This window comes from Morone saxatilis, unplaced genomic scaffold (assembly GCF_004916995.1).
Source record: "Morone saxatilis isolate NCDOM2014 unplaced genomic scaffold, NCSU_SB_2.0 Contig16, whole genome shotgun sequence".
NCBI classification, from domain to species: Eukaryota; Metazoa; Chordata; class Actinopteri; family Moronidae; genus Morone; species Morone saxatilis.
In genome coordinates, this window is record NW_023339718.1 from 25,456,885 (window position 1) to 25,471,400 (window position 14,516).

At 38.0% G+C, this 14,516-nt stretch overlaps 2 protein-coding genes across 2 annotated transcripts in view; one reads left to right on the top strand and one right to left on the bottom strand.

The window, feature by feature from the left end:
- The window catches only part of mamdc2a (MAM domain containing 2a), a gene marked incomplete in the record, with an annotated part of 25,989 nt that extends 24,794 nt beyond the window's left edge, over nt 1-1,195 (bottom strand). Inside the window, 2 exon segments of the mRNA XM_035657655.1 lie at nt 692-823; nt 957-1,195. Coding sequence (XP_035513548.1) covers nt 692-823; nt 957-984 — 160 coding nt within the window.
- Nucleotides 1,196-11,776: 10,581 nt separating this feature from the next.
- The window catches only part of ptar1 (protein prenyltransferase alpha subunit repeat containing 1), a 10,888-nt gene continuing 8,148 nt past the window's right edge, over nt 11,777-14,516 (top strand). Inside the window, exons 1-2 of the mRNA XM_035658354.1 lie at nt 11,777-11,903; nt 14,296-14,465. Coding sequence (XP_035514247.1) covers nt 11,818-11,903; nt 14,296-14,465 — 256 coding nt within the window. The 5' untranslated portion in view covers nt 11,777-11,817. The remainder of the gene's footprint in view (nt 11,904-14,295; nt 14,466-14,516) is intronic.

Consider the following 14,516-nt stretch of genomic DNA (forward strand, 5'->3'; position numbering starts at 1 on the left):
ACAATGATTCTTATATTCAGGTGATTATACACTAATGGAAACATACCTATGAATATTATATTCCATTTCTGCCAAAAAAATCCTTCTAAATGTTACACACGTTTAAACAAATCTGCAAACCCCAGTTTGTGTGGGAGATAATAAATAAATTTGGTCTTCTCAGCAGCTGCTTGTATAATTCATAATATTTGTGTATCATATAAGCTGGCAAAAGCTGCCCAAACTCCCTGAAAACACAGAGTACATGACCTCTGTATCTTCAAATGCAGCTTTCATGAGGGGTCACAGAATTTGTTTGTGGTCACAAACCACTGACTTAGATTAACTATTCTTGTATGCTGATTACTATTTACCACTTGACTGTCACCTCATGTTATGTCATTACTAACAATAAAAACACAATCATTCACTGTACATTCTTAAATCTGATCTGCTGGACTGTCTGGCCAAATCATTGAGTGTACATTCAATATTACGTTCAAATGTTATATTTCTACGCTTCTAACATTTGACTTGTATGTGGTTACAGAATATCTGTTGTGTGAGTCTATACCAGAGTCATTTACAGACCATACTATGTTCCCAAATAGGTGCATTTCATCAGGGTATTTAAATGGCAGTATGAGTAATACTGCAGTATTCCAAGCATGTTTATTTCTGTCAATAAGCAGAGCTCATGGTGACACTGTACCTTCTTCATTCATGCTCCAGCTGCCATACCCTGGGTCTGATGTGTAGCCACAGGTGCCCAGCTCAAAGTTGCAGGACCCGGGCAGCAGCTGCTGCTGCTGCTGCGCCCTGAGGAGTCCGCACAGTAGCAGCACTGCAACAAGAGAAGAGACAAGCACCTATGCTGCAGAGATCATCCATGCTTGTTAGACCAAAGTTTAAAAAAAAACATGGATCTGGTGCAACATTCTGCGTTTTGCCCCCATAGTGAAATAACTTGGATTTACCCTGGAGAGTGAGGCTGAGGCTGCTCATTGTATCCGCCGTTGCAGAAAGTTTGGGATCTCCCTTTGTAGTTTCCTGCTCGTCTCCCGTTCAATTCCCCAAAGAACTACAGCACCAGCAGCTATTCGAAACCCCCACTGGTTGTCTTTCACATGTTGTACCAATGTCAGCTGGAGAGATGGAGCGTTTATCCGGGTGGATGAATGGATGTCCCGGGGGCGGGAGGCAGGAGCAGCGGTCCAGGTCGCAGCGCCTCTCCGCCTACTTTTGCTGCTCTGCTCTGACACATTAATGAGCCAGGGCCGCACCCAGACATGTCTGGGGCCTATTTTGTGGAATTCCCCCTTAACCACCCCGCCACCATGAACACATGTATGGGGCTCAGAGTAGAAGAGTAATAAAAGTCTGTGAATCTGCTAGTCCAAGCAAGTTAAATGTGGCTTTATTTGTCGGTCAGGAGTCCTAATGACACAAACTCTCTTGTTACATGGTGGGCTGTCTGGACCACAGAAAGCATGAGACACACAGGCCTATGGGCTCAGTCAGAATTAGAATCAGCTTTATTGTATAAGTAGCATGTAATACAAGGAACTGACTCTGGCTTTTAAGTTGCTCTCACTGTACCTACACTTACTTACAAATAGACATAAAAACCAAGGGCAACAAAGCTAAACAAAAATAGGTAAATGTTGTTGTTGTACATGTTAGAGCACAGTGTGTATTATCGAGCAGGGGCGGATCTAGAGGGGTGGCATGTAGTGCCAGCTACTACCCCAGCTGCCACTCCAGTTTGGTGTTAAAAAATGGAAATGTATTTGTTATGGTCACATTTTAGACTAAGTGAGGCTTAAGTTCAATGAAACAAAAATGTATTTGGAAAACTATCTGAAGGGGAATTTGGGAATAAAACAATTTATTGATTTCTGGTCTAATGCCACCTTTAGATATTTCTATTCAATGTTGCCACAATAATGTAATTTTTTTTAGTTCAAATATCTTTATTTGAGTTAATATTGATATATGTGATTGTTTGAATATTTCACTAGATCTGCCCCTGCATCAGAGTGATGGCCTGTGGAGAGAAAGTTCTTGTGTTTGGTTGATTTCTTGTAAAGTGTTCTGTGGTGCCTAGCAGAGGGAACAGGTTGTGTCTAGGGTGTGATGGGTCTGCAGTGATGTTTCCTGCCTGTTATATATATAATATATATAAAAGGATGCTAAGGCTTCAGTCTTTAACATCATCACATTGTGTTCTCTGGGTGATGCGGGGTGGTGACAGCTGATTGGGGCTGGTGGAGAACAACAGAGGAGAGGATCAGCTATAAAAATGAAAGAAAAAATATTAAAAATGAGCATATCTCAAAAACAAAAATTGTGTATTGTTTAAATAACATCTGAATAAATTATTTTTTATATATTTATGACTCAATTTCAATACTTTTTCTTAATTATTATCGTTTACTGATTTACATAACCTTTTAGCTGAGGTTGTACAGATTTTAGGGATATGAATACATCTCAAGATATTCAAAGAAATTACATCACAATTCGCAAAAATTTAATAAAAAAAAACAAAAAAACAATGTAGCACTTTCTATTGCAAAGTTCAAAGTGTAAGCAAGTCTGACATAAAGTTGTATTTAAGTCAAAGGTCTAATTTATGCAAGTGGCCCCTGAATGGAGGGCAGGTTGGGACCAATGATTTTTTCTGTACTTGTTATTATGAAAAATTAACATTAACAAACACGTGTTCAAATAAAAACCTTCTTTTGCTACTGGTAAACTTTTGTTGTGCACACAGCCTTTTTGGTCTTTATGCACGAATAATGCTCTAAATGTCTGCGTAAGAGTTTGTAATGGTTAACAGTGGAGAGTGCTGACACACACAAAAAAAAACTGTAGCTGTGTAAGTGGGCCAGAACAATGTCCAAAACACTGTATCTGGGGGGAACTGCAAAGTTGGTAATAATTGTCTGTGGGTTTGTCACTAAGACTGACAGCATAGACATTACACATGTAATCCATAATTATTTAAAATGTAAATCTTTTTTTTGACATTTACAGGGTATAAGAAAAGCGCACTGCTGGTCATCTTATACATAAGAGAAATGAATGATAATTGTATTGTATTGTATTGTATTACTTTATTAATCCCACAACGGGGAATTCCCTTGTCACGCAGCATTTTTACGTGAAATAAATAAAATACAGATTAAGAAAAAAAAAAAATTATGGTGGTAATTTGAAAAACAGAAACTACAACATTGATCAGGTGTTGTAGAGTCTGACAGCGGAGGGATGAAAGACCTGCGGAAACCGCTCCTTCTTACACCTGTGGGTGTAAACAGTCCTGCTGATGAAGGCAGCTACTCGGGACCCCACAAGTACCATGATGGATGTCAGCTTCACTAACATCCTCCTCTCACCCACTTCCTCTATGGAGTATAGTTTGGGTATACAATGATAGCAGCTTGCACCAATGCCAACATATAAACAAAGCATTAATGAACAAAAAACAGAACAAAAGATGTATATTATATATACTGTGTGTATATATACTAACAATAAAATAATTCTTCCCCAGTCTTTGCCAGTGAGCTATATATTCTGATACCTGCCTGCCACATTCAAAGCTTGTGGTGAGTTAGTATTAATTCAGTTATATAGTATAATGTAGTTGAGCACTTAATAATCAAACATTTACATGTTCTGGAATGTATTTAAAAAATGCCCCTCTGGCTTTCTGGAATGTCCCATTTGAATGTTGAAATTACTTTTCTCAAGTTTTAAGCAGGGCATAATGTCTGTTAAACATTGTGCATGAGTGGCAGTGTCCCTCCCCCTGAGCAGGATTCCCTGCAGACAGAGCCAGAAGGGAAACAAAAGTACGCAGTTTTACTAATTGTGTCACTCCTCTAGTGAGCGCAAACAGAGCAACTAGAGGATTTTGTTCTAGTTTGAAGAGAAATGTGATCAGTTGTTGTCTTTAATGCAACTATTTGATGTTATGTTATGATATTTATTTAACAAGACATCTCACAAAGGAAGAATGAAATCAAACCTAAATAGTTTTCTTTTCTGTACAATGATATATCAACCAATATTTATTTTTTATGGTATAAGGGCCTCTCAAATGTGACCATGATATCTACAGAGCAGGACATTAGTGTAAAAACTTGTCAGTGCTCTCTAGTGGACAAACTATGTAGTTGAGGTACTGTTAGTAATCAACCGGGAGTGAGTCGAGGGCAGAAGAAAGATCAAGGAGGACATTCACATCCAACACCAAAGAGCATCTTTGAACAGAGACAGTGGTTACCATCTTCCTCCATATATGGCCACGCCATGATTACTGAGCAAACTTCATACAGTGATGGAGACTGTGGATGTGGTTGAAAAAAAAAAAGCTTGTAAGGGATAAACTATTTTTTATTAGGTTCATTTTTTGTCTCCATTGCTTCAACCTGTCAACACAGTCATAAAAGATGATAGAAAAATACAGCTTTGATTTCTTTGATATGTGGACAGACACAGTGCTAAATATAAAAGGTTAAATATGATCTCTAATGGGTCAGCATGAGCCAAACATCAGCAGTCTCAAAGCACTATGCAATAAATAGAAGGATGATTCGTGTGGGTTCACCCTCTACATCCCTGTATATTCCTCGATTTCCTGTTTTGAAAAGAGAATGATTTTTCCAGGGGATAAAACATCTAATGTGAAATATATGTGGGCCCTGCAGGATGTACCCAGAGCTTAGAACTCCACAGATGCCTCCTGTGGAAACATATTGCACATCTGGATATGGTTATATTCAAAAACATCACATCCCGGTACATATTACTAGACGTCTGCTTCTGCTTACTGAGCAAAGTATGTGTTGCTTTTTTATGCAATGATCATGATATAAAAAGATAAAGTAAAACGAAGACTTAGTTTTTATCTTTTTTAGCACTGTGCCTAAATTCTTAAAAGTTAGTAATAGCCCTCCTTTAAAAGACCAGTGTGTAGGATTTAGTGGCATCTAGCGGTGAGATGGCAGATTGCAACCAACTAAAACCCTCAACCAAGCCAATAGGAGAAACTACGGTGGCTGCAAAACATGGGAGATCAACATGGTTGACTCCGCAATAGAATACAATAGAATAAAATACAGATATCTGGTTGTGAGCTAGGGGAACATATGTAATTAATAATTGGTAATCTTCCTACTAGAAAACGGGAGCTTCACTTGAGATATGTGGGGAAACTCCTACACCAAGAGTTTTTGCATGTAACAGCTCAGCAAATGGCAAGGTTAAACCCAGAAGGACAAGACAAAGATAAAACAGAGGCAGGCACATAAAACAGGAAAACTTATCTGTAAAGAAAGCTCAAACTGCTTCATTTCTAAAGACAACTGACTAAGGACCCTGACTTGAAACAACGTGGAATGTGCACAGCCCAAGTCAGGAGGGCTTTGCAGCAGATGATTAAAACTACCCATAACATCAACAAAGCTGGGTCCTGACTTGAAATGGAGAGTCACTGGATCTGACTCAGAAAGATTACAGAACTTGCTGATGGCATCTGGAGATGTCTTGAATCTCAGGTCCCTGCTACTCAGAAATCCCCAGAAGCTGTGCTCTGTGGGTAGAGGTGATTGAAAGTAGCTCATCTGGTCCCCACCCTACATGCCATGGTATTTTAGCAATGAGAATGTGTCTAATGATGGTGTTCCAGATTGGCGAGTATAATGCCACAACATGTGCCTATGCCTAATGCAGCCTAGCACCAACTGGGAATAATGCTATCAGCTTTGTTTCTGGGCATGACAACATATAATAATGTTGGTTTTTATGGTCCTGGTAGATAAATTGTGTTTTGTAGTGAAGGTGATGTGGAGAAAATCCCAGAACCTGTGCTCAGTGACATGTCAGACCTGGAGTCTACTCATACATATCCCAATCAAGCTACCAGCAATGAAAAAGTGTGTTCTCCCAAACCTGCTACACTCCTGGAGAGTTCCTGTTGCCAACTATGCCCGTCGCCAAGAGCAGCTCTTAACAACCTTATAAAGCTTCATCCAAAAGTGGCCTCTGAGCATCTTGAAAGATAATGAAATGTCTACACTCTGCTTGAGCATTTGTGTATGAGATAAGCCAGTTTTTATCTTGCTTGTTCATTCTTTTCCAGATCCCATGCATCTTCAGATTTGGCATGACTTACCAAATAAGTTGCACTTATGGTCTGATTTTCAGTTTGGTCTTTTTCCCATGTGGGGTCTACTGCCTGGTAAGCTAATGTTCTGGTTGGTCATAAAAAGTGGAAAGAATAGTCTTAATAAGGATAGTATTAATTTTTCAAGTCTGTCTTAAGAAAATAGTTGAGTACCCATATTTACATGTGCATTTCCAATGTAAGCAGTTTGGGACAAAAGCAACACTCCTCATTCTGTGCAAAATGCATTCCAAAGTTTATCTAAAGTAATAATAATAATAATAATAATAAGTTATAAAGCTTTAGTAGTCAGAGTTTGTCATATCAACTGGATATCTTCCAAAGTCTTTTCGTGTGAAATTCCCTTTTTGTCCTACCATCCCTTCACTGCAGCCTAGCCCATAAACTGTCCAATGTTGGAAACTATCCACTTGACTATGACTAACACACACTTCCTAAGAATCATACACAGAATCACAAAACTTTGGAAAGCTTTATTCCATTGGAGGTACATTGGGGAGGAATCTTTTCATGGTCACTATGAACAGAGGAATATTTAAGTAAGCAAACTGTTTCAATCAGAACATGACATGTGAGTATTAACACACACTTGGAAGAAAATGAAATGTAAACCTAAAGAATTTTGCTTTAGTTTAGCTTTAATACGTAAAAATATAAACATGAATGTCATGAAATCCCTTAATCCCTTTGTGTTACTTAGTGTATTCAGTCTGCAGAAACCCTACCTGTACCTTCAAGAAACTGTTAAGGTAATTTACAAGTAACATTCAGTTGAGTACAGACTTCGAGATCGTTTACACTTAATGGAACTTAAATCTTAAAGATCTGTGTAAAAGCTTAAAGTTAGCCTCAGAATTGCCAGGCACCCAATGTCCAGGCAATTTGAAAGAGGGTAGGCCTTTCCAAAGGCACTGAAAGAATGCACTTCAGAGTTTAGGGATGCCACATAGCTAACAGTGAATTTAAGACTAGGATGTGTGATTATAAATATAAACCACTATTTCAATCATTTCAGTATGCAAAGAAAAATAAACTTACCTATGATGGTCATATGGGCCTATTGTAATGGCTTCAGATTTATCTGACTTTAACTGAAAAAAGTTTCAGAGAGAAAGCCAGTTTTAACATCTGTAAAACAGGATTGTATTTTGATTCCTTTTTGGAGTCAAATGAGAAATAGATCTGGGAGTCATCTGCATAAAAACAGAAACTGATGTGTGCTTATGAAAGATTTGACCAAGACCTAACGCATAAATGGAGAATAAGACAGGGCCAAGGACTGAGCCTTGAGGTTATGGCCATTATTAAAATTATTAGTATGATCTGCCACCCATATGGTTAAGGTTTGGGTTGGATTTAGTTTGGGCACCAAAAACTACTTGGTTAAGGTAAGGGAGCGATTGTTCACAACCCTGACTGTTGGTAGGAAATGGGAAACAGTCACATGTTTTGCTGGCAAAGCCATCTGCCCAGACCTCCACCCAAGGATTTTGCGAAGCCACATGCTGTATAAAAATTTCATGCCTTTTGTAATAATTCACAAGATTCCAAGAGGTCCTCATTAGTTAAAAGGAAAATGTACAGTTGTTGGCATCTTGCATTAAACATTTGCTGTTTGGTAACAGCAAATGTGTAATGCAGAAGACCTCAATAACCAGATCAGTCTTTCGAAATCAGTCCCTTCATCTTTTTTACCATGCAGTGATAATTAGTCGGAACTCCGGAATTCCGTTGATCTGATGGACTCAAGTAACTGCAGGATAATTCTTAGTGCATGCTAAAACAGATGCAGATAAGGAGGTCTAAAATATACAACTCTGTTATGCTTTGAAAACAGAGCTTGGCAAACGTTTCTGGTTTACTCTCCACATTTTTCTCGTACAGTTTGACCACCAGAATCTTAAAAAATACTGTGATACAATTTTTTTGTCATACTGCCCAGCACTACTGTATGCTAAGCTAGGCTAACTATGTACTGACTCCAACTCAGTGCTGAACACACAGACTTGAGATTGATATCAATCTGAACATCTCACTCTGATTGAAAATATTTCCGAAATGTTTAACTATTACTCTTGTTGAAATTTCAGTAGACTTTAATATTTATCTTTCCTTAGACCCATGAATCTGATAAGGAAAAACGTCCCAAAACCCCTTTTAATAATAAGAAATCTCAAGAAGAGTAACAGAGAAGAGATCCCTCTTCTAGGATGAAGAGACATACTAGAGATGTTGAGTGTACAGATTGAAATAACAAAGGTAAATTACAATATGGAAAATTTGGATGACAATATTAAAGATAGATTGTAAACATACATGCAGAATGTCTTAAAAGTTTGTGATTGTGAACATATATAAGAATAGTCACAAGACCTCCTCTCCAGACCTGGAAAGAGGACCGAGGGAGAAGTGACAAGGACACAATTCATACAAGGGGAGAGAGAGATGGGGTGAGTCTCCTGGAGCACAAACATACAGATTCCAAACATGCTAAATGTGTCCTGGCTCATGCTACAGGAAAAGGTGCTGTAGGTCAGGGGGTCACCAGAATATTGTTTCCTCAATAAATCTGCCCCATAAGTGCTGTACTGTGTGTAACCATTACATAGAAGTACAAGCAGGAGCGGAAGTGCAACACACTTGAACCTTTCAACCCAAAGTGCAGTAAAGCTTTTAGGAGATTTAGTGGAGTTACTCTGTAAGATTTAGCCTTTTGAAACCATAAATGTACATTGTAAAACCTGATGAGTTAGTTCAACTCAAACTGTTTGATAAACCAATTTAAAAACCATTACCTTAAACAATTTAAGGTTTATTCACTCAAACAACTAATACATGAAAGATATTTGTTTTGAGTAAAAGTAACTCAAGTATTTATTATTAAGGTAACAAAAACAAACAAACAAAAGCCAGGAAAGATGTATGTAATGTGTATTTCTTATTTAACCAATGCAAATTCAAAAAAGTTACAAAACAATAGCTGGATAGAATAAGAAACATAGATTTATGATGATGATGATGATGAGGGACATAAAAGACCATTTGTGTGTAATAAAACTCGCAACTAATCCTGTCCTTGATTAAGTGAACACATTTATGTAATTTTAACATTCTAACACTTTTTTTAACACATTTGAATTGTCTTTGGATTTAGCAGGTGATCTAAATCCAAATGTGTATTCTGTTGAAGACAATTTGAATTATCAAACATTAACATAGTTTTGTACTGATTTTCATTGCTTACCACATTAGAAGGAAGCTGGTTAAATCAAAAGCTTTGATGGTTTCTGGCCAGTAAACAGTTGACTCCCCCACTGTGGTCCCCCCACATCAGCATAACACACTTTTTCCACAGATGCTCTCCATCTCTTATGTAACATTGTTTGAAAGTGAGGTTTCAGGCTCTACAGGTGGGGGAGTCAATGAGAGATGAGAGTCAAGTTGTTCCATTTGCTAAACAAATAGTCTTTTCAGGATTGTTTCTTTTGGATATTTAATCACATCAGGGAGCACACACCAATTTATTTTCATTTTTATCTTCAGTGAATGGGGGGTTCATGGATCATGAAACATTGCATAGCAGGGTTTACTTAAAAATAGATGAACAGCAAGGAAATGTCAGGAAGAGTGCATTTTGCAGGACAAATAATGTGATGATGGGCTTCATACTGCATTGCTTTTGGACAAGATTCTCTGATTGCAGAAGGATCCTCACATGGTTTAAGGTTGCAATAGCCACATATCCCCCCCTTCTGGCAGATCTTCTTTGTGTTTTATGCTTCCTAGTAGAATGAGAACACAGACAAAGGCAGATAAATGTAATGTAAATGAACATAGACACTTGCAATCACAATGATTAATATTGCTAAAAAGAAAAAAAGTTGCATTAGATTTAGTTGCTAGTGAGCTCCATTTATTAGCTTTAAAAGATATATGACAGTCAGTGCTTTGATATCTGAGCCAGGCTGGATTAGCAATCAAGCAAAGCAGGCAACTGCCTCAAGCCCCCAGACCTTCAGGAGCCCCAATGGCCCCAGTTTTCCAGTGTGACCATTAATTTCTAGTACTTTGATTAATTTAAAACATATTTTTGTACCATTAAAGCACAGTCTGAATTGTAATGATAAGAAAGTTCTGGCACCTAATCTTGAGGCCATGTCTTTTAGAGGGGCCCTGTGTTTTTTCCTCTCTGTGTATTTCACTTGATAGCTGCATCATCAAGGAATCAAGGAAAGGTATTTATTATTATACAACACAGGGTTGCATGAAACGAAAAATTGTAGTGTAACAAATGACAAACAAACACAACTACAGTAACAAACAACAGTCACACAATGCCCGAAAGGCATACTGTTAAATGGAAACAAATAAATAATAATAATAATAATCATCATCATCATCATCATCATCATCATGTAAAACACATTAATCAATTACTATTTTTATTTTTTTTACTATATATTATTATTATTATTATTATTATTATCACCATCATCATAATAAGTAGTAGTAGTAGTTTTATATGTATTCTATTGTATGTTATTGTAAATTACAATATATATTATTTAAAAATATTATTATTGTTACATTTCATTATATATTATACTATACTGTGCTCATACTGTACTTAACTATACCACTATATATCCCATACTATGTTATACTGCACTATACTATATGATGCTATAATAATGGTGCTGACATCATTTTGCTCTACACATACTTTGCTGACTTTGCTGCTACTAATCACACCCCTATGTCACTTTGTTTTAGACAGTACTGTACTATTTGTTCAAGTAGCCAGTGTTGGCATGGGTATGTATTTGTACTGTCATTTCCTGTAATTTTGAGTTTAATTGCTCTTAGTTAATAGTTTCTATTTTACTGTATTCCGATTTTAATTTATATGCATTTATTTTCGAATTTCCCCTCTGGATCAATTAAGGATGAGCTTATCTTATTTTATCTTATCTCATCCGCTAGGAACAGGTTTTAGCCACAGGCCATCACTCTGATGAACAGTCAACTCTACTTTACCTGTAAACTATTTACTATTTATTTTTTTCATTGTTGAAATTCAGTTTAAAAAAAAAAAACATAAATACAATCATGCAAACACATGCTGTGCATATTGTATATACTTATGATATTATACTTGTAGGCTATCATAACTTCATATCCATACTGTACATTAAAAATACCTGTAGTAAATATTATTCGACATCAGTGCTGTTTTATATTCCGACATCATGTGCTGTTTATATATATATATATATATATATATATATATATATGTATGTAGAATTGTTCATAGTAGCAATGTCTATTTTGTTGATCTCGTTGTCCTGTTTATTTATGCATATTCTGTGTATACATTGAGAACAACGTGAAAACCGGACGATCCTAATTATCTTATCTATCCTGAACAAATGAACAATAAAATGCCATTATGAAATTTTACACATAAAGTATTTTGAAAAAGAAATAATTTACAAAATATTACATCACAGCCACAAAAATGTTTCAACTATTCCAATGAGCACTACGCAGGACCTTTGCCGATGACCTCTCCGGGCTTCCGTAGTGTTGTTTTTTTACCCGGAAAAAGTTCTTGGCCCATGTGACGTTTGGGGGCCGTAAAAATGGCGGAGTCGGAGGAGGAGGTGGACGTCTTGGTCCAGAGAGTTGTCAAAGATATCACTAACGCCTTCAAGAGAAACCCCAACATGTGAGTATGCTGACCGTGAACTCAGCGGACAGACCGGGGCGGCGTGTGCCACATCCCGCGGACCCGACACCGAACCACAGCCTGAAGCAGCGGTTCTACTGTTTGGGCTTGGACTATTACCTGGAATAAGAGCGGTCTAGGGAAAGTTGACACTTGTGCCAACTAGCTTAGCTGTTTGTTTATTCTGTCAAATAGAAAAGATGCAAGGGTGCCTTAGAAACACTCTGAAGATAATATTTTGTTCCTTATGTAGCGTTAACAATATATAGTTAGTCAGTTAACGTTAGTTATGTTAGCCCTTTGAGATGGTCAGGCGGCTGTCAGAACTGGGCACGGGCCGGTAACGTTAGCTCATTAATGGTGTCATTAATTCATTTAGTAGCTGGTCTTATATGTTTGTGTCTGTAATTTCGTTAGCTACTATTTCCAATGCATCTGTGTTGTGGAGGACCTTAGGCTGTTAGCAGAGGTGCACCGGCGGCAGCTGTCAGGGTTAGCATATGCTAGCTTTCAGCAGGCATTAGCTGCTCGTCTGTTTCTACTGCAAGTAACACATTAAACAGTACTAGTGGCAACAATAGTGTCAGAGTGCTCTCATCGTCAATATTATCAACTGAACGTAATTATTATACGTAAAATCTAGTGCAACTCAACTCAACTTTATTTATACAGCACCTTTCATACAAGCACGCAGCTCAGAGTGCTTCACATAGCAAATTGAAACAACACATAAAAACAAAAATGAACGACCATACATAAAACTGTGCAAGGGTACAATGAATACAATAAAAACAGTGTAAAACATCAAATAATAAAATAAATTAAAATAAATATCTTTGTGAAAATAAACACCAGGGAGACAAAAACTAAGGCTCTAACATTAGCCGTGCTAATATCCAGAGGCAGTGAGTTCCACAGTTTAGGGCCATAGAAACAGACGGCACTCTCACCGCACTCTTATGGGACACATAAGGAACGTTTAAAAGAAAAGCAGCAGGAACTTCAGGGATCTATCTGGAACATAAAATGAAAGAGTCTCTTACGTATGGAGGAGTGAGGTCATTTTAAAGTTTTAAACAAATAAAAGATTTCTAAAAGATACTGGCAGCCAGTGCAGTGTCTTCAGCAGAGGAATGATGTGATCCATTTTCTGGTCTTAGCAAAGACTGGTCGCAGCATTCTGAACTAGCTTTACTGAGAGAGAGAGAGACACTCAACACACCACTAAAGTCCTGGGAACAACATGCCATTAAGAGTAATTTATTTATGAGCAAAAGATGTACAGACAACAGAAATGAAGAGTCAGCAGAATGCAGACAGTTCATTCAGGTATCTGTCACACAAAGGCTGCACCAAAGCCAGAGGAACAACAAGACAACAAGGCAGCGACAAGAACAGAAACAATTTTATTTGATGCTTTATTGTGTACAAAAAACCCCATTAAGGTAGAGCTTTGATGCAGGCATTTTGTTTCTTAATGCAATGCTGAGCTATTCAACTGCCAAGCATTGGATTGATTTTAATAACTTTAATGTCGGCCTACTTGAAGTGTGCACTGTGCACCTGTATTGTCTACTAAAATGGGATCAGGACTCTGTATCAGCAGATAGTCCATGTTAAATGAGGTGGTTGGGATCGGGATACTGGGACGTACCTTTCAGTGTGTTTTTGTCTTGTTACACTAATCAACATGTTTGGGAGATGACGTTGTAAAGGACATGTTCACAGTGTTTCCATACACATACCTGACTTGAGCTGAACAATGTCGCCATGTTTGCCATTTGGATGACAGTGACATTACGTGAGCTTGACTAACCAGGCGAAGCTGACTAGCATGCTACAGCTGATGGACAACAACTGGTGTGCTCCCAAAACGTTCTGGGTAAAACACACAGTCTAGAATTTCTGTTCCCTGCGTGGGAGCAGTGGACATAAACAGACTCCTTTGACAGTAGTTATTTGGGTGTAGCGAACTGAGGAAGTGGCATACTGAACCAAACGTCATGTTGAGTACAAGTACATGTACCGTTACACCCCTAATTACTACGCTACAGTCTGACTGTGTAAGGCCTATCTCACACAGTGTGAAATCACAAGATATAAACCTGTAAGATTGCTGCTATCACAGTGTGAAAGGGCCTTAAGAAAAACAACAAAAACAGCATTCCAAGAAGACATTACCATACTATATCCTGAAGTACAGAGCCAGCTGTGATGGCTCAGAAGCCCAGACACAGAGCCATTCATTTTCTCAGTTAAAAGGTCTTTCATAAATGAAGATATTCCCGAGAATGTGTGATACCACGAGGGCAGCCACACGATGCGTTGTCACACCGATTCTTCCATGTCCATGTACAAACTCCTTCAGCCCTCGCTCTGTCTGCTCCCTCAGTGATGAGATTGGTGTGATCCCGTGTCCAGAGGCCCGCTACAACCGCAGTCCCATTGTGTTGGTGGAGAACAAGCTGGGTGTTGAAAGCTGGTGTGTCAAGTTCCTGCTGCCATATGTCCACAACAAGCTGCTGCTCTACCGCCAGCGCAAACACTGGCTGGACAGGGAAGGTAAATATGTTTTATACTGAAGTAGTGTCTTGACTGTGAAATGTATGCCTT